Here is a 23,299-nt window from a genome sequence, read left to right as displayed (position 1 = left end):
TGTTTCTTCTCTCAGCTGAGGGTGCAAAGGTGACAGAGTGCTAATGAGCCTGCTGACAGATGGACTGTCAGACAGGAAGTGATATAACCAGTGACTGTTGGCAAGGAAGTTGTTGTGTAAGAGCCTAGATCTGGTAGCTAGAGACTCTAACATGAAGCCTGATATGAGTGGCAAACGGTTCACACATGGGTGGGTTTGCCTAAAAGTAGATGCCTTTCCTTCAATAAAACTTGAGTCATTATGTAACAAAAAAAACCAGGAATATTATGTAGTGACAGTGTGAAATCAGGGGGTGGGTCGTTTTTTGAACTGTTATGTGATGAAATGTGACTTTAAACTGATGGCTGTGTGGCGTTCAGGAGAGCAATGACAAAAACAATCACCTTATTAGAGTGGTTTGAGTGCTTAAAGGGACAGGACATCTAAATTTAAAAAAAAAAAACAACTTCTCACCATAGTGGAATCTAGTCATGCAGATAGTTTTAGTTTTATCTGCCCATATTGTGAGATACGTCTTAGATTTCTGCCTCCATCCCAATACAACTTTGTGTTGCTCACAGCATTGAGAATTTCATTTTAAAGCTGCTATAATCAATATTTCTATATTAACAGTGGATCAAATGAGTGTGTATAATGTGAAAGTGATCACCTTAAGTGTTGAACCCATTTATAATTATCACCTGATTGCAGCCTCAGCTCTACAGAGCATTTGAGCGTCTTTTATTTATTAGTCATTCACCCATGAATTTGGTCGTATGACCCGTAACTTAACTGTTTTGGTTCAGTCCCACGGCTGACACTGTTTTTAGCAAACAGCAGACAAAGTTACCAACTAGCTAGTAAATACAGTGGAGCATTTAGCTGCAAAAGCCAGATATTTCCCTCAGGAACTGGTGGAGACCAAAAACAGAACTAAACCACATTCAGTTGGCCAGAAAACATGACTCCCAATGAATGCTAATGTTGGGAATCGGGAGTTGCTTTGCACCTGCTGGATGTGTAAGCAAACAACTGTTTGCCAACAAATTCCCTTTGTATTATCTTTAGTAAAGAACACACTGTTTCTGGGAAGACACTTTTCTCTTTAGTTTCTTTAAATTACATTTTCTTGATGCTTTGAGCACCACATGAAATGTCATTCTCCATTATTGTATTGTGATGGAGACAAATCAAACCAGAATGATCTGCCTGGTCAGAAACCACTAGAAACGCAATGATAAAGTGTTTTGTAATTTAGATGAACCAACCCCTTAAACTTACTTCCTGTGTTCTGATAATGTACATTTTGTGCACTTGTTTGGCAATATCTTTCTCCATCAACAGTCATCCAAATGAATTAATTTAATTGAAATGATGGAGAGAGCGAGTGATGGAGAGCTAGACATTGAGTGTTAGAGAGAGTTGGTGGATGAGAGAGCGACAGAAGTCTAAAAAGGAGGAAAGAGTCTTTTAGTTAATTAGATCAGAGTGCTACACCACACGCATCACATTTACTGTTCTCAGGAGACGGAGAGCTGGACAAAGAGTGGGAATGACGTTTAGTTTGTAGAGTCAAAGCAGAGTTTGGGTCAATGTATTGTTTCTGTTGTGCTCATATTGAATGTAATAAAATGTCCTTAAGAGTACACAAGTATAAAAGTGTGTGTTTGTGTGTGCGTGTGTGGCAGGACCCCAAGGTGCGGGATGTACTCGGTTGCGGTAAGGCTGAAAGTGTAGAAGGGAAGCTGGTAACCGTTGTCCATGGAAACGACCTGGTCAACATCTCCTTCCTCAACTTCCAGGCTATGCAGGAAGACACAGCCAAGGTAACCATGGAGATCACTACCACCGTCATCCCATAATCTGTACACACTCAAATTACTTATACTTGCAAATGTCCTTTTCTCTTTCTTCATACTGTCTATCTTTGGTTCTGTCCTGCCTTCCTTTTCTCCCTCAGGCCATATTCTTGATTACTTACTTTATGATGTTGACATAGAGGCATGTGCATGTGTGTATTTAGGAGTTGAAAGAAGGGATTATTTCCTCTGTGTGTGTTTGTGTGTGTGCGCTGTATATTGTATATAGAAACTGTTTCACTTAGTTTTGATATCAGATGAACAGTCAAACAAGTCTGTTTTATTCTCTCGTTCTTGTCTGTGTGTGTATTTCCAGATTTGGACAGATGAGCTGTTCACTTTGGCCACAAACATACTTTCCCAGAATTCATCGCGGAATACCTTCCTCCTCAAAGCGTAAGAACTTGTGTGTCTTATCTTGACGTTAGGCAGCTGCAGATTTTAGGTCATTATTTTTAAAGCCTCCCTCCTTCTTTATCTCTTTGTCTTTCACAGGTACACTAAGTTAAAGTTGCAGGTGAATCAGGACGGGAAGATTCCAGTGAAGAAGTGAGAAACACACACCAGCCACTTTTTAAACTCTGTGCAGGATTTTAAAAGCCACTTCTTCTTTCTTTTCCTCTTCTCTGTCTCTCTTTCACTTTCTTGTGTCTTGTCTAGTTTATCTTTGCTCACTGTTGATGTTTGACCCCCTTTTGGTCTGCCCTGTCACTCATGTAAATCTGATCCTTTCAGACTCTGCAAATGTTGCATGGTGATAAAATGCCTTTGAACAATGACTGTTATCTCACCAAACTCTCTCTCTCTTTCAGTATTCTCAAGATGTTTTCAGATAAAAAGAGAGTGGAGACGGCTCTAGAGCAGTGTGGCCTCGTCGTTAACAAGGTAATCATCAAAAGCAGTCACTGACCACAGGGCTACTCAAGATATGTGTTCATACACGACAACAACAGGTTTAAAAAGTTGCAGATCAGTCTCTCTCCCCAGGGTGTTACACTGCATTCTTTGCATGCTTCTTCAGTGCTAGGAAGGGAAGAAACTACTGATAGGATAGTATGATAATTTACACTTTTAATTAACTGCCAGTAAGAGCTACAGTATAAGTTTTTCTGTTTTGGTTTTGAATGGATTAAACAAAGGAGATACAATGTGTTAATTAGTAAGCTTTAGCAGTGCTGCTAGGCAGACTTTGTTACCTTTGGACAGAGGGAGGCTGGCCGTTTCCCTCTGTTTCCAGGCTTTGTGCTAAGCTAATTAACTGGCTGCTGGCTGTAGCTTCATATGTACCGTATGTACATGAGAATGGCATCAATCCTCTCATCTAACTATCCACAAAAAAGTCAAAATGTAAAATTATTCCTTTAAAGCCATACGTTGCTGCTGAGACATCATGAAAACTAGTCAGCAAGTGAGCAGAGAAATTGAAATTGTGAGCTAAAAGAAAATTTTAAATAGTTTAGTTAAATAGTTAGCTAATAAATGTAACTTAATGATGAAATAGTTAGCCAAAAGTAATGGATAAACAGTTGAAAATATTATCTAAGAGTAATGGATAAACATTTGAAATTATGACAGTTGCAATAAATATCTAAAAATAATGGATAAACAGTTGAAATAACCAGCTAAAAATAATGGATAAACAGTTGAAATAACCAGCTAAAAATAATGGATAAACAGTTGATATTATGACAGTTGCAATAACTATCTAAAAGTAATGGATAAACAGTTGCAATAACTATCTAAAAATAATGGATAAACAGTTGATATTATGACAGTTGCAATAACTATCTAAAAGTAATGGATAAGCAGTTGCAATAACTATCTAAAAGTAATGGATAAGCAGTTGCAATAACTATCTAAAGGTAATGGATAAGCAGTTGCAATAACTATCTAAAGGTAATGGATAAGCAGTTGCAATAACTATCTAAAAGTAATGGATAAGCAGTTGCAATAACTATCTAAAGGTAATGGATAAGCAGTTGCAATAACTATCTAAAGGTAATGGATAAGCAGTTGCAATAACTATCTAAAAGTAATGGATAAGCAGTTGCAATAACTATCTAAAGGTAATGGATAAGCAGTTGCAATAACTATCTAAAAGTAATGGATAAGCAGTTGCAATAACTATCTAAAGGTAATGGATAAGCAGTTGCAATAACTATCTAAAAGTAATGGATAAGCAGTTGCAATAACTATCTAAAAGTAATTGAGAAACATTTGAAATTATTATCTAAGACTAATGGATAAACATTTGAAATTATGACAGTTGCAATAACTATCTAAAAGTAATGGTTAAACAGTTGTAATAACTATCTAAAAGTAATGGTTAAACAGTTGAAATTATGACAGTTGCAATAAATATCTAAAAGTAACAGATAAACAGTTGAAAATATTTTCTAAGAGTAACGGATAAACAGTTGAAATAACTGTCTAAAAGTAATAGATAAACAGTAGAAATAGTTGGTTGACCTACACACTGACAATTCATTTGTATGAAAGGAGCGCTGTGGTAGCTGACTGGTTACAGCGCATGCCACATAACCACAATGTCTCTGGCTGAATCCGCCTGGGGACCCTTGTTGCATGTCATGCCCCTCTCTCTCCCCCGTTTCCTGTCTGCTTCTCCACTGTCAACTGTCAAATACAGGCAAAAAAATAAGCTCAAAAACATATCTTTAAAAAAAAATCATTTGTATGAAAGAAATATTGTAACAATATCCACTTTTATGTAGTGTTGATGTAATTAAAATGAACACATTGGGAGTAGCGGTCAACATTAAAATTTTGTAGAAATCACTATATGGACAACTGCAATTTTCAAATCTCAGGAGACATAATATTTGTTAAAGGCAAAATGTGTGTCAAAATACCATTTTAAATAAAATATTATGGTGCTGATGAGATGTCACATCATATTCTACTGACTTAAGAAAACATCTTTGTTTGGTACAGATCCCTGCAGAAATCACACATTAATCATTTTGATATGTTTTTCAAAGAAAATGAGAATAAAGATGTAAAAATGATCATTCCTGCTAGTATTGCAAACCGTATTGCAATTGCAATATCAGTCAAAATAATTGCAATTAGATATTTTTTTCAAAATCGTTCTGTCCTAATTTGAACTGTATGGTGGGGTCAATGAAGATGTTGGGGGACAGCAGACAATAAACGACAGGAACCACTGTTGTAATTTATCTCTAGTAGTATCTAACCATGCAGATAGTTTTATTTGTCCAGGTTTAATTAACTGTCAACATTGGGTTTTTTTGTTTGGTTTTTTTATGTGAAAATGTAGCTCTCAGAAGCAGTAAAATAAAAACAAAACTATGAATTGTGGCCCTTTAAATGTTATTGCTCAGAGTGACTCTCTTTGCAGTGTAAGGTGAGCTGAATTTCATTTTAGTTTATAGGTTTTAGCTACAACATCTTTAGAGTCACTGGATTTTTCCTGATGCTGTAGCTTCCCAGAAAGAGTAAAAGTTATTAAAACACTAAAAGTCATGTCTTCATTCATTCTTTCAAACCTGGGAGTCCAGTAGAGGTACTAGTCATGTGTTTTTATCTATTATATTGTCAGTATCTTTGCTTGTATCTGCATTTTAAGGTACCGCAGGGTTGTGGTTTGGTAGGTAAAACAAGGTCTCTTGTGTCTTGATTAGTGAGTGTTATCTTTCCTAAAAATCAGTTTGGAGTCACAAGACTTTGCTTTTTGAATTAAGAGACTAGATTGTGCAAACTGCACTGTCAGCATTTCTCTCTGTATTGCTGTACTCTGGTGCCTCCAGCTGGTTAGACAGAAGAAGAACACATAGTGGAAAAAGACACAACTGACAGTGTCATCAATGTTATGCGGTGCTTTATTAAGCACATTTATCTTCAGGCTATAGGGCTTACAGTATTTAAGAAACAAGTATAAAGATGTCTTGTGTTTTTTTGACAGCTTATGGGTTTGTAAGTTGTGTATTAGTGTGCTGCTGGAGGCAGATGGCTGCTGAGAGGCTGACTTGACTGTTAACAGGATCAAACTGTCTCTGTAACCACCAAGCCGCTCTGTCACTGTGTCGACCTCTTCACTTCACCACAGACAATCTAAATCTGTCATTTTAACAAATTCAGTAAGCAAAAAGCTTATAAAGGAGGCAGGAAATAGCAGTCATTTCATCCACTTAGTTGTTGAGGAAATTCAACAACAAAGCAGGATGTTTGTGGGATCAGTTGTAGAGAAAAAATGGATTTTACTGACACACTGGCATGTTTGATCCTTCTAATACCCAGTTGTCCCAACATTTACATGTGTTAAACTTTTCCTCACATCCTTCGTTTTGTTCTTTTCTTCCTTCTTTGTCTTTCATTTTAACCTCTTGCTCTCTTTTTGCAGTCAGAGGGAATAAAGCCAGATGATTTCACATGGGAGGCCTTCCAGAAGTTTCTTGACACTCTCAGTCTCCGGCCTGAGATACAAAGCATCTTTGAAGAAAGGTATATGAGAAATGCATAAATAATACTTTCATAAAGCAAGGAGTTGCTGCTTTCATAATTATGCTCTAGTTATGTTTTTAGGATCCGAGTCATTCTGGCAATATGCTGAAGAGGTTACCCTTTTTTTTTTTTTTTTTTTAAATTGCTTCTCTCCTCTCCTCAGTGGGTCCAAGAGGAAGCCGTTCATCTCTTTGGACCAGCTCATGGACTTCATCAACCGCAGGCAGCGAGACTCCAGACTGAACGAGGTGCTGTACCCTCCGCTGAAAAGAGAGCAGGTCCGACAGATCATGGAGAAATATGAGACCAACACCAGCCAGCTGGAGAGAGGTGAGTGGCTCAGTGTGTGTGTTGCTTACAGTTTTTTTTTTTATTAACTGGAATTGATTCTAAAATTGCAATAGGATGAATATATATTATTTATGAGTATCTTCATTTAGGACGTTTCCTCTTGTTTTCTGATTTAAATTTCATCTCCATACATCACACATAAAGGAAATTTGATTTGCAGACTAATTGCCACAAAAGAGATGCTGTAATTTTGCTAGATAAAATGTTGAGGGCTCAGATTGGTTTACCCTCTTCTAGATAATATCTGTTTCTCCCAACTTGAGGTTTATGAGTAATAGCAGCACTCAGATATTTATAGGTTTACAGGTATAATTAGTTTCCTTGACTTTTGACTTCCAAAATCCTTGGCCATGGACTGAGAATATTCAGATTGCATCCATAATGTGGGAATCATTCGCAAATCGGATGAAATGTCCCTCAATGTTTTTCTGTGGTCATCCGTGGATAATATGTATGAAACGGGGGAACAAGCAGAGCCTTGGTGACAATGCACTGCTCCGCTAGGACACTGTTAAACCAAAATCTGTAAGATGATCCACTATCCCGCCCACAGTGTGACTCCTGTCTCAAAAACAGGAGCCTTTTGCTCTTTGGGTCAGTTATAGCAGATCATGTAAATTTGATATAGCACCTGTCGGACATTTAAACTGAACATTAAGAACAAGTTTGACTTTTTATGATGAAAGTGAACACATCCGTCCCTCTCTGTCTCTCCTGCAGACCAGATCAGTTTGCAGGCTTTCAGTCGGTATCTGGGAGGAGAGGAAAACGGCATCACACCTCCAGAGAGGCTGGATATCATCGACGATATGAACCAACCGCTGTCTCACTACTTTATCAACTCCTCACACAACACATACCTCACAGGTACAAACACACTCACACCACACATCAATTTCTTTTTTACCAAAGGTTTTTAAGTTCAATATTTCAATAGTGTCTAACTTTTAGATCTGAATTAATCTCTCCCTCCCTCCTGCTGTGTGTCTGTCTATCTTCAGTTGGTCAGCTGACAGGTCTGTCTTCAGTAGAGATGTACAGGCAGGTGCTGCTGACCGGCTGTCGCTGTGTCGAGCTGGACTGCTGGAAGGGCCGACCGCCAGACGAGGAGCCTTACATCACCCATGGGTTCACCATGACCACTGAGATATCTTTCAAGGTGTGTTTGGGAATCCATATTGTTGCTCATTCAATGACCCAGGCACATTCCTCTGAATTTTTTGTTTCAAGGGAAAGTTTGTTACAATACGACAGCATGTACGTAGAGATTTCATTCAGTGGAGCTCTTTTTAATCATCTCTCTCTTTATTGTGACTGCAGGAGGTGATTGAAGCGATAGCAGAGAGCGCTTTCAAGACCTCGCCGTACCCTGTCATCCTGTCCTTCGAAAACCACGTAGATTCGTAAGTTGTGTCAATATGTGTAGTGAGTTTTTTCAGCAGTTTGTGGATTTAAATAAACTTGTTTGTCTCAGTCTTGATGTATTTTAGTTAATTGGTCCTCTTGCTTTAGTCTGCTGTATTTACAACCAGACAAGACCAAAATTCTGTTCTTTAAAGTAACAATCTTGAAGATCTCCATTTTGTTCTCTGTGGTGATAAGCTGTAATTGCAGGTGTGTTTTTGGACCTCACTTCCCTTCATTTTTCCAGAGAATGTCGCTACTGACACCCAGTTCGTAATAGTGCAAATGCAAAGGGCTTTCATCAGTGGACCATAGGCTCAATCACTCTTCTGTTACCTCATTTGGTGATAGATAGTGACTCCAAAGACATCTATTCAAATGAAAAAAGATTATTACTCTAGTAGAATATTCACTGAGACGTGCTGTTAAAATGGCAGTTGATGATGTACTGTGTGAGATGGCATGGTGGGTTTTTATTGAAGGTTAACGTAAACCTATTTTTTTCTGTCAGGGCCAAGCAGCAAGCCAAGATGGCGGAGTACTGCAGGACCATATTTGGAGACGCGCTGCTCATTGATCCACTGGAGAAATATCCGGTAATACTGATCTCTGACATGAACTTCATCAATGTGTTATACTAATAACTTTGAGTATTCTTTTGAATATATATATGTACACTGTTTGACACTTTTACATACGACACTGTTTCAAAGTCTGTTTTGAAAATGATGTCTCGTTGCTTAAGGAAAAATAACAACACACTAATATCTTTTTACCCTGCAGTCATGGAGGTAATCGCATTAAAAACCATCAAATATGATCAAACAGCTTGTTATATGCAGATCAGCTCATGATTTCTGATGATTTGGTACGAAAACTTAACTCATGACACACTTTTCCTGGCCTCATAAACCTCTCTGTTTTCACAACTATGGTCTTGGACTCATGACTTAAACCAAAGCTCATGGCACCACACTTGATTACACAAACATTTTGTGCAATGATTTCGTATATAATTACATGTGAAAGAGGAACACTGTGGTTTTTCAGAAGCTTTTCAAATAGAGAAACAGAGATAATCATCTGTGTTCCCACCACACTGATTAAATTTATATATTTTTCAAGTCAAGTGTTTTCCCAAGAATTCATAACTGTATTATAAAGCAGTGTTTCCAGAGAAAGTGCTCATGAATGAAACATATATTTATATATGTTTAGGAGCTCAGACACAAGGGAGAAATATTTTGAGAATCCAATGCAACCATTTATTCATGTCTTTATACGTAATGCAGCTTAAAAATACAACAATTCTAGCTTTGACCTATGTAATGAAGAGGTCGACTTGAACTACATGGATGAGTCAGTTGGAGTGTAAATCGCAGGGCAGAGAATGACATCTTTCAAAAAGACAACCATCCGTAGTTATAAGATTGCAAAGCCGTTGTTGATTCAGACTGCTTTGAGGGCTAAAGTTATGAAACACTGCAGTTGGCCCTGTGACTCCTGTGACATTGAAACAGTATGGGCTAAGTTCTGATAATATGTTGTGGCTGCCAGACTGCACAATCTACTGTGACCTTGTTCTGAGCGCCTCATGATCAGTCCTGGTCCTGTTATTCATCTCAGAAACTACATTAAGGGATGTGTCCTTTTTTCCACATTTTTTTCTTTCATCCCTTGATCTGTTCTTTCCGATGATTTGTAATATCCTTGTCACATCCCTGGTTTTCTTTTCCATTGCTGGTTGGAGATTAGTTTCTGTTCTAGTCCTGCTTATCCTTCCAACCACATTTAAGTTAATCTAGCATTGAGATTGCTAGAAATGCTATATTTGCTTAAAACAAACCAAAAATACACCATTTAGGTGAGATAACATTTTTAATGTCATTTTCTCTGTCAGTGCAAAGATCTGCTTTATTCTGCTCTTGTTCAAATTCCTCAACTTTGACTGAGTTTTCCATTGTGTCTTGTATGTGGCTACAGCTAATCCCAGGGCAGGCGCTTCCCTCGCCGCAGGAAATGCTGGGGAAGATTCTCATCAAAAACAAGAAGAAGCACCATCACAGGCCCTCCAGTGGCGGCAGCATTCGACGCAGGGAGCTGGAGGAGCAGTCGTCGCCCAACAACGGTACGCAAAGACAACGCCGATATGCAGAAAGCATTGTTTTTAGAAGAGAATTGACAAAAATAACAAAAAGTAAGATTGATACTGACATTTTACTTGACATAGACACACTAAGATAAGATTTTGTCCGTGTAGAGTGCCCTCTGACAGACGGCGAGGGAAGCCAGCTCCTGTCCAACGGAGAGGAGAAGCTGGCTGAGAGGATGGTCAAAGATTCAGAGCCCCGCAAGTCCATCGGTGGGTTGGAGTACAAATGAGATATGGATTAATTCATTAGAAGAGCTGTCAATGTGGTGCACAGGCCAGCAGGTTTTGTATAACTAGTGTTTTTATTCCATCCTTCCAGGAGGTGAGGGAGAGAGCGAGGAGGACGAAGATGATGAGCCATCGACCGAACTGAAAAAGCCAAACTCTGACGAGGTAAGAGTCATCCGGGGCAGAGACTGGTGGGGTGTTTGACCGGCTGACGGGCTGATTAATGGATTAGTGGTATCTGCTTCTCTCAGGGTACAGCCAGCAGTGAAGTGAATGCCACAGAGGAGATGTCGACTCTCGTCAACTACATCGAACCTGTCAAATTTAAGAGCTTCGAGGTGGCAAACAGTAAGTGTGTGTGTGTGTGAGCGATAAAGAGAGAGACATAGACAGGAAGAAGCCTTGACTCTGTGTACAGAGAAGAGAGAGAAAATGTGTGTGTGGGGGGGGGGGGAGGTGGACAAGCCTTGTTGGGTTTAATAACTTATGTTGCTCATTAGGATGACAGACTAGCTGTGTGGACTCATTTATGGTTAATGATGTCTTGTCACAGACATGTCGCACATGGATTATCTTCATTCCTGTACTTTTTTTTTGTCACTCTTTGTCATTTTTTTGTAACATTTACAATCTGTCTGAGTCGTTTTCTGTCTTTCTGTCCACCAGAGAGGAAGAAGTTCTTTGAGATGTCGTCATTTGTGGAAACAAAAGGCGTGGACACGCTAAAGAGCTCCCCTATCGAGTTTGTCGAGTATCCTTGGAAGCTTTGTCATCCCTTGAAAACTTGAGCTTCTTTAGAGGAATACAGTTCAGGATGAACTTAAAGTCCTCCTCCTCTCAAAAATGTGTTTTTGCCTTTTGTTACTTCTTTTAGATGTTTGACCTTCACTGTGAGTCTCTCTGTGCTCACCTTAAATCTCAGTGTGCACATAAGAGCATGATTTTGGAAAATCACAACATATAAGAAAGGGTCAGAGCAGACATATGCCACATATACAGTATACAGTGTTAAATGCTTAACAGGACTCCTCCAGGTACAATAAGAATCAGCTGAGCCGAATCTACCCTAAAGGAACGAGGGTGGACAGCTCCAACTACATGCCTCAGCTCTTCTGGAACGTTGGCTGCCAGATGGTGGCACTAAACTTCCAGAGCCTCGGTAAGCCCTGTTATTTCAGCCTCAGATGGCTTAACATGGGATGTAACTAAGGTCTATAAAGTATGAAGCATCCAGAGAACCTCAAATAACCAATTTAAGTCTTTAAAAATATATAAATTGAACACAGTTTTCTGAAGTATTGTTTTTTTTCACCATGCAATGCATCTCTCTCTTTCCCACGTTCTGCAAAATGATAAATAGGGTTGTTTTGCCAGTTTTTGTTTCATTATTTTCATTTTTTTTAGTGCTTTTAAATTAGGTTTTCAATTGAATTCCCAGAAACACAAATAATGTCTTTAAAAATTTAAAGTTTGGCTTCCTGATGCTGGCAAGTGAGACAGTATAGATGATAAAGTAAGAGTCTCCCCAGCTTAATAAATAATTCAGCATTCAGTTAGAGCCAAGTTAAAGCATCTCAGTCTTTATCCCTCTAAATCCGTCTGTGCCGCCCTTTTTCCCGTTATTTCTCCATCTCATCCCACCCCTCTGTCTATTTCTCATCCCTCTTTCCTCTCAGACCTCCCTATGCAGCTGAACATGGGAGTGTTTGAGTATAACGGCCGCAGTGGCTACCTGCTGAAACCGGAGTTCATGAGAAGGATAGACAAACACTTTGACCCGTTCACGGAGAACATCGTGGATGGAATAGTCGCCAATACTGTCAAAATTAGGGTATGGACAACGCAGGTTGTTGTGTTTAACTGTGTGATTAACATAACTTCTGTAAGCTAACGTATTGTATGTTTTCATTGTTTGGGCATCTAGATCTTTCTTAGAGTATCTATAATGACCATGTATATGTTAACGTCCACCAGGTGATCTCAGGCCAGTTCCTGACAGATAAGAAGGTGGGCGTGTATGTGGAAGTGGACATGTTTGGACTTCCTGTAGATACAAAACGGAAGTATAGAACCAAAACGTCCAATGGGAACTCGCTGGACCCCGTGTGGGATGATGAGATGTATGTCTTCAATAAGGTAACTTGTGCACACATTCTTTCTTTCTCTCAACCTCCCTCTTCGGTCCTCTTTGCATCATTCCTCCTAAACTTCTCTCTCTCTCTCTCCCTCTCCAGGTGGTCCTCCCTACACTGGCCTCTCTAAGGATAGCAGTGTTTGAGGAAAACGGGAAGTTTATCGGACACCGTATCCTCCCCGTGTCTGCCATTAGACCTGGTCAGTACACAGATGAAAAGAAACTTAAACACACACTAGCTTAACTGAAATCATTCAGAGAATTTGTATTCTGTGGGTTGAAGAAGTCCTCGGACAGTAGCTGCTTATTTATGTGTTCCTTCTTTCCTTCTAGGCTACCACTACATCAACCTGAAGAATGAGTTAAACCAGCCTCTCCTGCTGTCCTCTCTGCTGGTGTGCACTGAGGCTCAGGACTACATCCCTAATGAACACCAGGGTAAGAACCTCAGATGAGCAACAGTGCTGTGCACAACACAACCCACAATCCCATATTTCATACCTTACACTTGAGACTTAGACTTGTAGTTGAATTTAATTCACAAAAACTAAGACCTGACTGCCGCAAGATATTAATCAAAAGGATTTTGTCTCAGCAATGTAAAAGACACCATTAACACAACTTTGAAAGGAAAATGTTAGAATACTGGCCATTAAATGATATGGTATTCTGAGACCTGAAGAAGTTGCGTCTTGACTTGAACTTTGCTCATGAAGATTTGACTTGGACTGTTTGAGATTGAGACTGAGATTCAAAATTGAAATTATACAAACTCCATGACAAGGGACTCTGTTTTTATTTGTGTGTGTGTGTGTGTGTGTATTCTCAGAGTACGCAGAGGCCCTGACCAACCCCATTAAACACGTCAGTCAGTTGGATAAGAGAGAGACACAGCTGGCTGTTCTCATTGAGGACAACAGTGAGGTGAGACACAAATGCATGTTGAATCAACAAAAGAGCAAAAAATCTCCTGTTACTGTATCAGAGAGGTCACAACATGTCTCATCTTTTATCCAGCATGTCCCCGAACAGCCCAAAGAGGGAGAGCCCAGGAGAGAGAGTGACGCCATTCCGGGAGGTCGACTCCCCTCCCCCTTTCACAACGTCCCTCCCTGCTCATTGGAAGATGCCTCTGACATCATCAACGTACCTATACCGGGTAGAGACATCCGCACATGATATACACACGGACACAAATGTTGTCTCAACATGTCAATTAAATGCAAACCAGGAGAGGCACCGTTTTGTCTACTTTCTATTTAATGAGCTTTTGCAGCACTGAAATCACATACAAATAGCAAAGTGTGATGTGTTCAGTATTAATTATCTTTTTCCCTGGAAGTATGTTTGTTTGATATCACTCTCGGCAATTAATACTGTTAATTTACCAGCATAAAAGGTAAATAAAAAGGAGAAGAAAAAATGTTAGTAATCTGAATTTAGGTGGATTTAGACTCCACTATCCTCCACTTTATGCTAATGTTGTAATGTGTGCACGTGTGTGTCTGCAATGCACAATTATCCATTATACTCTAGTTTAGTGCAATAAATTAGTGCAGTGTTTTTAAACTGCAAGCAGCATTTTTAAGATCTTTTCACTTCCAGAAAATTCCAGAAACAACATTTCTTAACTGTGCCAACCATTAAAACCAAACCATTAATCTCCAAAATGTCAACTTTGCATGAATTTAAACTTTCAGGTTCGGTGACGATGCAGGTTTTTAAAATTAAAAAAAAAAAATTATTAGCTCACCCAATTTAAGAAAAATATGGTTCTTTTCAGTACAAAATCATTTGGTGTTAAACCTGCACTAAAGCCATGTACATTGTTTTTTTGGTTGTTTTGGGCATAATGTGTTTTCTGCTTTCTGTGTCTGATTTGTTTTCCCATCATCCATTTCACACATATTGTCTTGTCTACTTCTCCTCTTGTATTTCTGTGTGTGTGTGTATGTGTAGCACAAAGTCAGAAGGAGGACCTCATAGCCACAGTTCTGGGAGGTAAGGTCATCCCAGTGCATCCATTTCCACACAGAAATGTTCTCTGTATCATTTATGTGTCACACGAAGCTTCATGAACAGAATTCCTTTTCATTGCTCATTTTTTTTCAATTTGACGAGCTAAAAGTGGGTAGGGGGATTTACACAGGTAGAAATCTGTTGGAACACATTCTTTCATAATTGTCTTTCCTCTCTCTCCTCTTCCCTTCCATAAATACTTTATTGCCATAACTCTCTGTCTTTGTGTCTGTCTGTCTCTCAGACATACAGGTCCAGTCTATAGAGGAGTTGAGGCAGCAGAAAAACTATTTGAAGCTTCTGAAGAAACATGGCAAAGAACTCAAAGATCTGCATAAGAAACACCTCAAGAAGGTACACACTGACAGATTGATGCCCACATGTGTTTAATTCTTTACTGTTTAGTCAACATTTAGAACTTCTGCAGCTCTGCATAAAACTGGATGTGTAAGTCAAATATTTTGGCATTAGTTGCAAAAAAAACCTCTTCTTCGGCATTTTGAAATTAGTTTGGGCTTGTGTACATCTGAATATGTGTGTGTGTGTGTGTGTGTGTGTGTGTGTGTGTGTCAGGTGTGGAATCTGAGTAAGGAGCAGAAGAGTCGGAACAGTCAGCTTCAATCTGACACCCAGAGGAGGCGCAGTCAGATGGAGAAACACCTCAAACGTAGCATCAAGAAAAAGTAAGGAAATTTCAAACCTCATAAATGAAGGAGGAGGGGGGAAATGAAAATATGTGACAAAATATCTGTATAGACTGATGATGTAAAGATAGAAAGATGGAACTGAGTGTGTGAACACATGAAAGTAGGGAACTGTAAACGCAAGTCAGAAGCAGAGGATGACAGAGAGATGGTCCCCGTTAAACTTCGAGGACATTACGGTTGCAGATGACTGAACCTGGACTCATTGTTTATGTTGTTTTGTGTATGTATGTGTGTGTGTGTGTGTGTGTGTTCAGCGAGCCTCCGGAGCCGATGCAGCAGGAGTTGACGGCGTTGGATCAGGAGCTTGAGAAGCAGGTGGTCCAGCTGAGGGAATGGCAGATGCAAGAGCTGCTGAAGCTCCGACAACAGCAACACGCGCTGGAAAGAGAGAAGCAACAAACACATCTGCAAGAGGTAACAAGAACACACACACACACATAGTCCTGTGTATGAATCAGTGCACCTTCTGCACTAACCTATCCTTACACACTCATACATACTCAAGGTGACACACGATCACATTGTTTTCCTGCTATGAATTCTTAAATACACACACTCACGCTCATTACTAACTGACCTCTAAGAAACTGGCACTTTGTGTTAGCATCATGGAGGGTGGTACGCAGCACAGTCGTCTGACAAGCCGTCGTCTGCTGCGCTGTGTTTTTAGGCCTTCCAGAAGTTAAAGGAGACGGCCCATGAATGCCAAGCAGCTCAGCTCAAGAAGCTCAGGGAGACGTGCGAGAAGTAAGTGCTGCTGTTCACCTTGGCTGGGACAGGAGGAACTCGGACCCAGAAGTCACTGTGAAAAGTGGCACATCCTGTTTTAACTTTTAGTTGTTATTGCAGTATTGTGAGTGTTAGTTTTAGCTGTAATATCTGTTTTCTTTAAAGTAACTTTTGACTCCCAGAAGCATTTAGGCTTTTTTTTTTTTTAAACATTCACAAACATGTGAAATTGCTTTCAACAACCATTGTTTGGATCTAATATTGGTTGTGCAACTGTGTCTGCAGGGAGAAGAAAGAGCTCCAGAAAATCCTAGACAGGAAGCGGCAGAACAGCATCAGTGAAGCCAAGAGCCGTGACAAAGACAAGGCTGAAACGTAATAAAGGGGTTTCTGTTTTATTTGTGTGTTTGAGTGGAATTCAAGATGATTGTTGGATATTTGGGCAATCAGGCTTTATTTTGATTCATATTTCATTTGACTTTTGACCTTTTTTTTTCTTAAATCTCCCTCCCTCTTGCTCTTTCTATTTCTATCTCTCTCTGCAGCGAACTGAATGACATCAACAGGAAACATATTCAGGATTCTGTCACCTTAATCCGAAGGGTAAGTACCCACTTGCACACACTCGCACACACTTATCTCCAACAGTCCTTGAGAATGTCCATTTATCTACTTCATAGTATATTTTTCTGCCATCGTCATCAACTCTTCTCCCACATTATCTTCTTTTCCCTTCCCTTGCCTTATTTGCCTATCTCTCCTAATCCTCTGTTGCCATCCTTCCCTCCTTCAATCCTTGTACTTTCTTTATTTACTTGTTTCCTCTAAAACCCTTAATTCTCCCTCTTACACTTTTTATCCTCTCTATCCCTCCTTATTTCTATCCCTTCCCACCTACCACCCCCCAAATTTTCCTGATATTCTCCTTTTTTTCTTAAATCTTCCTCCCTTCCCACCTGTCTCACTGCAGCTGGAGGAGGCTCAGACCAGGAGACAGGATAAGCTGATGCTGAGGCAGCGGGAGGTGTTGCAACACATAGATGAGGAATTTCCACTGGTGAGGAAAAACACATTCACACATTGAAGTCCTGTCATTTTTGAACCCATTTAAGAGCAGAAGCAGTTTTGTTGTACTCCAGTCTGCCCTACGACACAGAACCATCATACTTTTGCTCTCTGTCCCAACCTATACATGAAAAATATCTTGATGAACTGACATCTTGGTAATTTGGTTTGTTATTCCACATAACTAAATGAGAAAGCAGCTAAATCCAAGCATGACGGAGAAGCTAACTAGCTTAGCAGATCTCAGCTGCTCATCTTAGCTTTTGACTCTAGTTGAATTCATGTAATTCGGGTTAAGGGTTAGGAGTTAGGGGTTGAGGTTAAGCTACCATTAAATCATATTTAAATGCATCAAATTGTAAATTCAATTTACTATATTGATAAAGGACAGGGCATTTTGGCTTCTTTTGGACAGTTTTGATAGTGAGGAGAACTAGGAAACAGGGTAGATAGGGTTTTTATGTGACAATATCAACATCTTTTCATTTTCCATCCAAGAACGACATGAGAAGACTGATGTTGCTCTCACATCTGTACTTATATGTAGCTGGAGCCAGGAGGCAGTTAGCGTAGCTTAGCATATATACTGGAAGCAGAGGGAAACGGCTAACCTGGCTCTGTTCAAAGTTCAAACACCTCTAAAGCTTCTTGCTTCATCTTGTTTGTTTAATCCATACAGTTTGTGGTTTTAGAGGAAGTTGCGAAGACTCTAAAGACTCTCTTGCGAAGACTCGGATGAGCTACTTCTGCTGTTTGCCAAGAAATTGTTACAACACATAACTCCCCATAAAACCAGAAATAGTCATCTTGGCTGCTTTTCTGTTTTGTTTTTTTTAAGGACTAAGCAAACAAGATATAAAGAGTGAGCTCTAGAGCTGCTGGTAGGCATAGTTTTGAGCTTTGGAGACATCTAGGCTATCGGTTTCCCCCGCTTCCATTCTTTATGCTAAGCTAAGCTAATCACCTCCTGGCTCTAGCAGCATATTTAACGCACAGCCATGAGAGTGGTATCAGTCTTCTCATCTAACTCCTGCTTAGAAAACATAGAAACAGTATTTCCTAAAAGTATTCCTGGCACATTTTCTGATATTTTCCTGGTGTTTCTTATCCAGCTCCAGTCTCAGTTGGAGAGGGAACTGGACGAGGAGTCTAAGCGACTACCGGAGGAAATCTGCCAGCACCTGCAGTCGGAGCTCCAAAACAAAGGTCTCCGAAAGGACGCCCTGTTCTCATCTTTGTCTAATCATAGTAGCCCCAGCTCTGGCTCGGGCCCGCCCTCCAACTGCTCCACACCCTCCTACCCGTCAACGCCCAATCGAAGCACCTGGAATAGGAGCCTGGACAATAGCACTGCCTCATTGGCCGATTCCACGTCCTCGTCCGCCACCCCTGTCCTGTCGGAGGGGGAGATGTCGTTCAGTTAGAATAATTACTTGTAAAAAGGAAAATACATACATTCAACTGGGGTCTATAATGATTACAATGTGGGATAGTAATGATATTAATTATTTACTAATTTTATTCTTTTTTTTTTATTACAGACTGTGTTCTTGTCTACAGAGCTATATTATTTTTTATTTTGCCACTGATGTGTTTTTGTCAGATGACACGTCATGCATTTTGTTTGAAGATTTCATAAGAATCACAACCAAACTTGTTTTTTATTTTTATTTTTTACATTTTCTTGTCTCTTTGTCCTGCTTTTAATGTCATGTCATACTGTTTTCTTTGCATCATTTCCATTTTTGTCTGGTCAGTAAGCTTCTGCTACAGCTTTACCACACTATGAGCTTTATGCTAACACTGTTATTGTTAAATCTTTTTGTTCACAGCAACTTTAACCTCTTTTTTTTTTTAACTTTTTTGAGAGCTTTCAGCTGTGCAGATATGTAGAGTTTGAGCTACTTCAAAAGTAATTCTCACCAAATTTCGATATTTTATTCGTAGCTTACACAACAGTTGAGCAATTACATTGCTTCATAATGAACATATGACCTGTGGAAATGTCTGTGTGCTGCACATATAAGCCACAACTCTTATCCACATTCATAATGAGAACCAGAGAGAAGAAGGGTAGTTTACAGACTTGAGCATTATTAAGAAAAAAAGGGTTGAGTATTAGAAAATATTGAAAATCTTAAGTTTTAGCTGTAATTGCAGTAGCTGACCAGCAGGTGGTGTTGCAGCCTTAGCTGTTTTTTTAATATATGCTTTGAGCTGTCCAATCATCTAGCCTGATTATCCTATTACACTGTACTCCAACACACATACACACACACACACACACACACACACACACAGACACACAGACACCTGTCTCGCCAGGATTTGCACCCTTGTTCTGAATAAAGTCTCTGGCCTTTAACCTCCAATCAAAATCCAGTCAAGGTTGGTTGAGGGGCGGTCAGCAGACGTCCATCTGGCTAGAAACTAGTGTGTAACTGTGTGTGTGTGTGTGTGTTTGAGTGTCAAAGAAGGGGAGGGAGGTAGTGATGTAACACTCACTTTTTTAAATGTATGTGTAAGCATATATCTCTCTTACACACACACACACACACTTGACACTGCATTATCTAATGATGCGTTCTATCGACACACAGCACATATACACAGTCACAGTTTATTGGTTAAGAGGCCAAAAGTCTTCAAAATCCCCATCCCATTCAATCTACTCCCTGTTTAAAAAAAAAACAGAGTGCACACACTCACAAACACACACTTCAGAGAGGAACCGCAGTAATTTTACAAATATCAGAGATTACCGAACTCTGCAGGGGTATTTGTGAGTGTGTGGCTAGAACATAATCTCTTGATGAGACATCTGCTTTTGGGGACAGTAATACTTCTTACTAAATGGAAAGAGTCTGCTCAGTGTGTGTGTTTTGTGTGTGTCCATGTGTGTTGGTGTTGTTAGTTTGCCACTTTGGCAGCCTGGAGAAAAGAGAACATCATATGTTTAAATAGCAAAGCCACTGTAAGAGACAGTCCTGTGATTAAGACTTAAAGCTGCACTATGAATTTGATTTGCTCAATTTAACCAAATTATTATTGTTTTAGTCTTAGATAATGTGCTTAAAAAAAATCATGGCAGAGCTCAGAAAGTGACCACTCAGATGAACACAGAGCTGTAGGTCTGCTAAAGTCTTTCTGATGAAGCTTTAAAATTCAAAGAGTTACCTCTCCTTGCTGTTTGGGGTCATAATGTGAAAAACAGTAGTTTAGTCCTGTTGTTTTTAGAGTTATCAACAAACATAGGAGCAACTTTTGTAAATCATGTTTTATGGTGCGTATACCCTTGAAAATATCCCACACTGGTTCCCTCGGTGTGTCCATTCAAACCAAATACTGAAAGAGGGATAGTGGTGCACAAACTAAGCGGTACTTTAAATCTGTGTTTTTGCTTCCTGTTCTGCTATATTTATTTCTGTCATCCATTATTGGAGATATTTTTTTGTTTTCGATCTTAACAGCAAAATGTTCTTTTTTCTGTCTTGTCCACTTTGAGGGGTAAAATGATGGCACTCTGTGTATATGTATTCTGTGTATATGTTTTAGTTTTATGTGAATTTTACTACTGACCACAAGTGCTGAAGAGAGATGGAGGATAGGAGAAGGCGAGGAAGGTTGAGGATGAGGAAGCGAGAGTTTTAAGTTTTAAGTTGAGATTCAGTGAGTCCGATCTTGTCCTTTCCCACCTCCCTCCTTCAATGAGCACTGGCTGCCTGTCTGTCTGATTATCCCCTTTCACACACACACACACACACACACACCCTTTGTAAACTATCACCTATTTAAATGGAATTTTAACAACTTTTTCTTTTGTGGTTATTTAAGTTTTTATTGATGGAGGAAAGTGAAAGTTCAGGCTGCTTTAACAACTAGCAAAGTGTAAAAGGTTTTCATACATCAGGTCTCCATTACAAATTCAGTAGGTGCATGTTTTTAAGTTGTTTTTTTTTTAATGTTCCTGAAATTTTAATGAAAGTCAAACCTGTCATAATGACACCATAAAGACAGCAACTTGTAGCCAGAGACAGTAATGACACTGTTTGTTTAACTACTATGTCATTAGTAGGACAGCAGCAACAACAACATACACCCACTGGGGTCAGCACTTTCTTCAAATGAATACACTGACCTCTTGATCTCTGGTAATTTAACAGTTGTGGGCCGAGAAGATTGCCAGCTTGTTCACCTCTGGCTGTCCACACTGCATACAGCACAGTATGTAAATGTATATGCTCAGCCAATTTGTTTTGGACACTAATGTATACAGTGGGTTATAAAGTCAGAGTATTTACTTTATACAGCGGGCTCCAGTCTTCCCAAATCAAAAGGTTATTTTTCAAAGAAAAATAGTTGATACATTCCTTACAGGCGGTCTGCTTTTAGGGTCACGTCGGTCCAAGCCATTCCAAGTCCTGTGGCAAGTATTCAGAGTCACATTCTCTGTCGCCTTAAATATGATTTGTACATTACTATTTGGTACTCAAAGAGTTTTTCATTTTTATTTTTGAGGTAAAATGTCTCTTTTCAGTTCAGTATGAGATTTTACGATAACCCCTTCCCACTGTCTTTTCATGTTTAAATGCACTTTTATCGCTCTCGTTGTTTTGTTGCTTGTAAAAATCTTTTGTTCCTGTGATATGGACATCAATACAACCACTTTCCAGTGATTTTTACTTTCTGTTACAATAGATGTTTATTTTTTACGAGGTTGTGTAAAAAGAGTCATTGAGCACATTTTGGATATTTGACAAGACACAAGGAAGGTTTTCGTTGTACTTGTTGGTACTTTATCTGCATTAAGAAAAGCCTGTGATGATACTGCATGTTAAAAGACATTACATCACATAGACCTTTTAACAGCTTAACTAATGTCAAAACCTGACTTAAGCCTGTTTCTCAGATACATTTTTTATAAATAAATTGTTACCAAAATGTAAGAACTTTAGAAACAAATTCAACAAAGTCATGCAAGAATTGGCACATGTAGATAAAACTTGTAGTGTAATCACTGAACAGTTATATATACTGTAGTGTGCATCACAGTTTCAGACTAATACCACAGGCATTCATGTCAGGAAAAGTGTAATCAAGCCAAAAAATGTGAGAAAAATATCTAATATATACATTTCTAAAAGGAAAAAAAGCAATATAAAAATACATGTGGAACATACCGAAATGACTTCAAATATTTCAAGTCTGTTTTTTAGTCTTTAACCTCGTTCTGTAAACGCTTAACTCTACTGTAGAAATACATGTTGGTTGTAGGTCGCTGCCAGTGGCTTTTATTTTAAATTTACAGTATATACCAGGAGAGACAAAAGAAAACAAAGTTTACAGGTGGAACTGCTGGATTAAATTACATGTATTATTATGTACAATAGATACTGTCTGTCTTGATTGAATCACTCTAATATGTTTTCATTGTTAAAGGACTGCAGTGGTGTTTAACTGACACCAGATGGATCAGCATGCAGCTGTTAGCTCTGAGACTATAAAGTAGTGATAAAATCTGAAAGTGCTGTTCTAATACTGGATTGTTAGTAAGATATAACGACTAGTTTGATTTGTAAAATACACAAAAGTACTTGAATTTGAAATTACTTTCAATGGCATGGTATGTCATTTCCTGTGAGACCTTCAGTGCAGCTTGTTTCATTAAGTTCTTTTTAAAAAAAAAAAAAATTCAGCTGTTGATTAACATCAGACGTAAAACTGCACTAATCAATATTTTTATATCACCAATGGATCAAATTACTCCATGTAATATGAAAGGGGTCACTGGTTGTGATGAACCCACAGAGAATTATCACCCGACTCTGCAGTTCCCCTCAGTGTTTTAGTGTCTTTCAGCTCATTGTTTTGGTTTTGTGGCCCGCAATTTTACTGGTTTGGTTCACTCTCACTGCTCTCTTCCAGTTTGTTTACAGTTTTATTAAACCCACTGTACGCTACCTGCCCACACAAAATTAGCAATTAGCTGGTGAACATGTAGTGAAGTGCTGGGCAGCTATAAAGCCAAATATTTTTCTCAGGAGTTGGCAGAGACCAAAATGTGGAGCCTTGTCAAATGACCAAAAACACAACTCCAAATGAACGCTATTGTTACGCTGTGTCTACTGGATTTGTAAGTAGGCAACTGTTTGCTAACATGTTTTTAAAGGTAAAATTCACCACTGTGAAT

At 39.1% G+C, this 23,299-nt stretch overlaps 1 protein-coding gene and 1 long non-coding RNA gene across 2 annotated transcripts in view; one reads left to right on the top strand and one right to left on the bottom strand.

Moving 5' to 3' along the window:
- plcb3 (phospholipase C, beta 3 (phosphatidylinositol-specific)) overlaps window positions 1–22,199 on the top strand; it is a 51,291-nt gene extending 29,092 nt beyond the window's left edge. Inside the window, exons 4-34 of the mRNA XM_042400959.1 lie at window positions 1,668–1,805; window positions 2,155–2,234; window positions 2,334–2,387; window positions 2,651–2,723; window positions 6,220–6,320; window positions 6,484–6,650; window positions 7,392–7,538; window positions 7,673–7,830; window positions 7,992–8,074; window positions 8,587–8,671; window positions 10,059–10,203; window positions 10,336–10,437; window positions 10,547–10,620; window positions 10,707–10,803; window positions 11,122–11,206; window positions 11,490–11,614; window positions 12,132–12,286; window positions 12,430–12,591; window positions 12,690–12,789; window positions 12,923–13,027; window positions 13,419–13,513; window positions 13,607–13,748; window positions 14,549–14,590; window positions 14,853–14,962; window positions 15,182–15,291; window positions 15,570–15,729; window positions 15,986–16,062; window positions 16,330–16,419; window positions 16,590–16,647; window positions 17,015–17,101; window positions 18,222–22,199. Of these exons, the coding sequence (XP_042256893.1) occupies window positions 1,668–1,805; window positions 2,155–2,234; window positions 2,334–2,387; window positions 2,651–2,723; window positions 6,220–6,320; window positions 6,484–6,650; window positions 7,392–7,538; window positions 7,673–7,830; window positions 7,992–8,074; window positions 8,587–8,671; window positions 10,059–10,203; window positions 10,336–10,437; window positions 10,547–10,620; window positions 10,707–10,803; window positions 11,122–11,206; window positions 11,490–11,614; window positions 12,132–12,286; window positions 12,430–12,591; window positions 12,690–12,789; window positions 12,923–13,027; window positions 13,419–13,513; window positions 13,607–13,748; window positions 14,549–14,590; window positions 14,853–14,962; window positions 15,182–15,291; window positions 15,570–15,729; window positions 15,986–16,062; window positions 16,330–16,419; window positions 16,590–16,647; window positions 17,015–17,101; window positions 18,222–18,533 (3,519 nt within the window). The 3' untranslated portion in view covers window positions 18,534–22,199. The remainder of the gene's footprint in view (window positions 1–1,667; window positions 1,806–2,154; window positions 2,235–2,333; window positions 2,388–2,650; window positions 2,724–6,219; window positions 6,321–6,483; window positions 6,651–7,391; window positions 7,539–7,672; window positions 7,831–7,991; window positions 8,075–8,586; window positions 8,672–10,058; window positions 10,204–10,335; window positions 10,438–10,546; window positions 10,621–10,706; window positions 10,804–11,121; window positions 11,207–11,489; window positions 11,615–12,131; window positions 12,287–12,429; window positions 12,592–12,689; window positions 12,790–12,922; window positions 13,028–13,418; window positions 13,514–13,606; window positions 13,749–14,548; window positions 14,591–14,852; window positions 14,963–15,181; window positions 15,292–15,569; window positions 15,730–15,985; window positions 16,063–16,329; window positions 16,420–16,589; window positions 16,648–17,014; window positions 17,102–18,221) is intronic.
- LOC121889196 lies at window positions 16,036–18,362 on the bottom strand. Its single transcript, XR_006093456.1, has 3 exons — window positions 18,291–18,362; window positions 17,001–17,098; window positions 16,036–16,117 (listed from the first exon to the last, which is right to left on the bottom strand). It is a non-coding gene; the product is annotated as an uncharacterized LOC121889196 (long non-coding RNA).
- Window positions 22,200–23,299: the final 1,100 nt, after the last annotated feature.

This window comes from Thunnus maccoyii, chromosome 22, assembly GCF_910596095.1.
Source record: "Thunnus maccoyii chromosome 22, fThuMac1.1, whole genome shotgun sequence".
NCBI lineage: Eukaryota > Metazoa > Chordata > Actinopteri > Scombriformes > Scombridae > Thunnus > Thunnus maccoyii.
The sequence above is the reverse complement of the archived record's forward strand: the minus strand, read 5'-3'. Positions and strand labels throughout refer to the sequence as shown.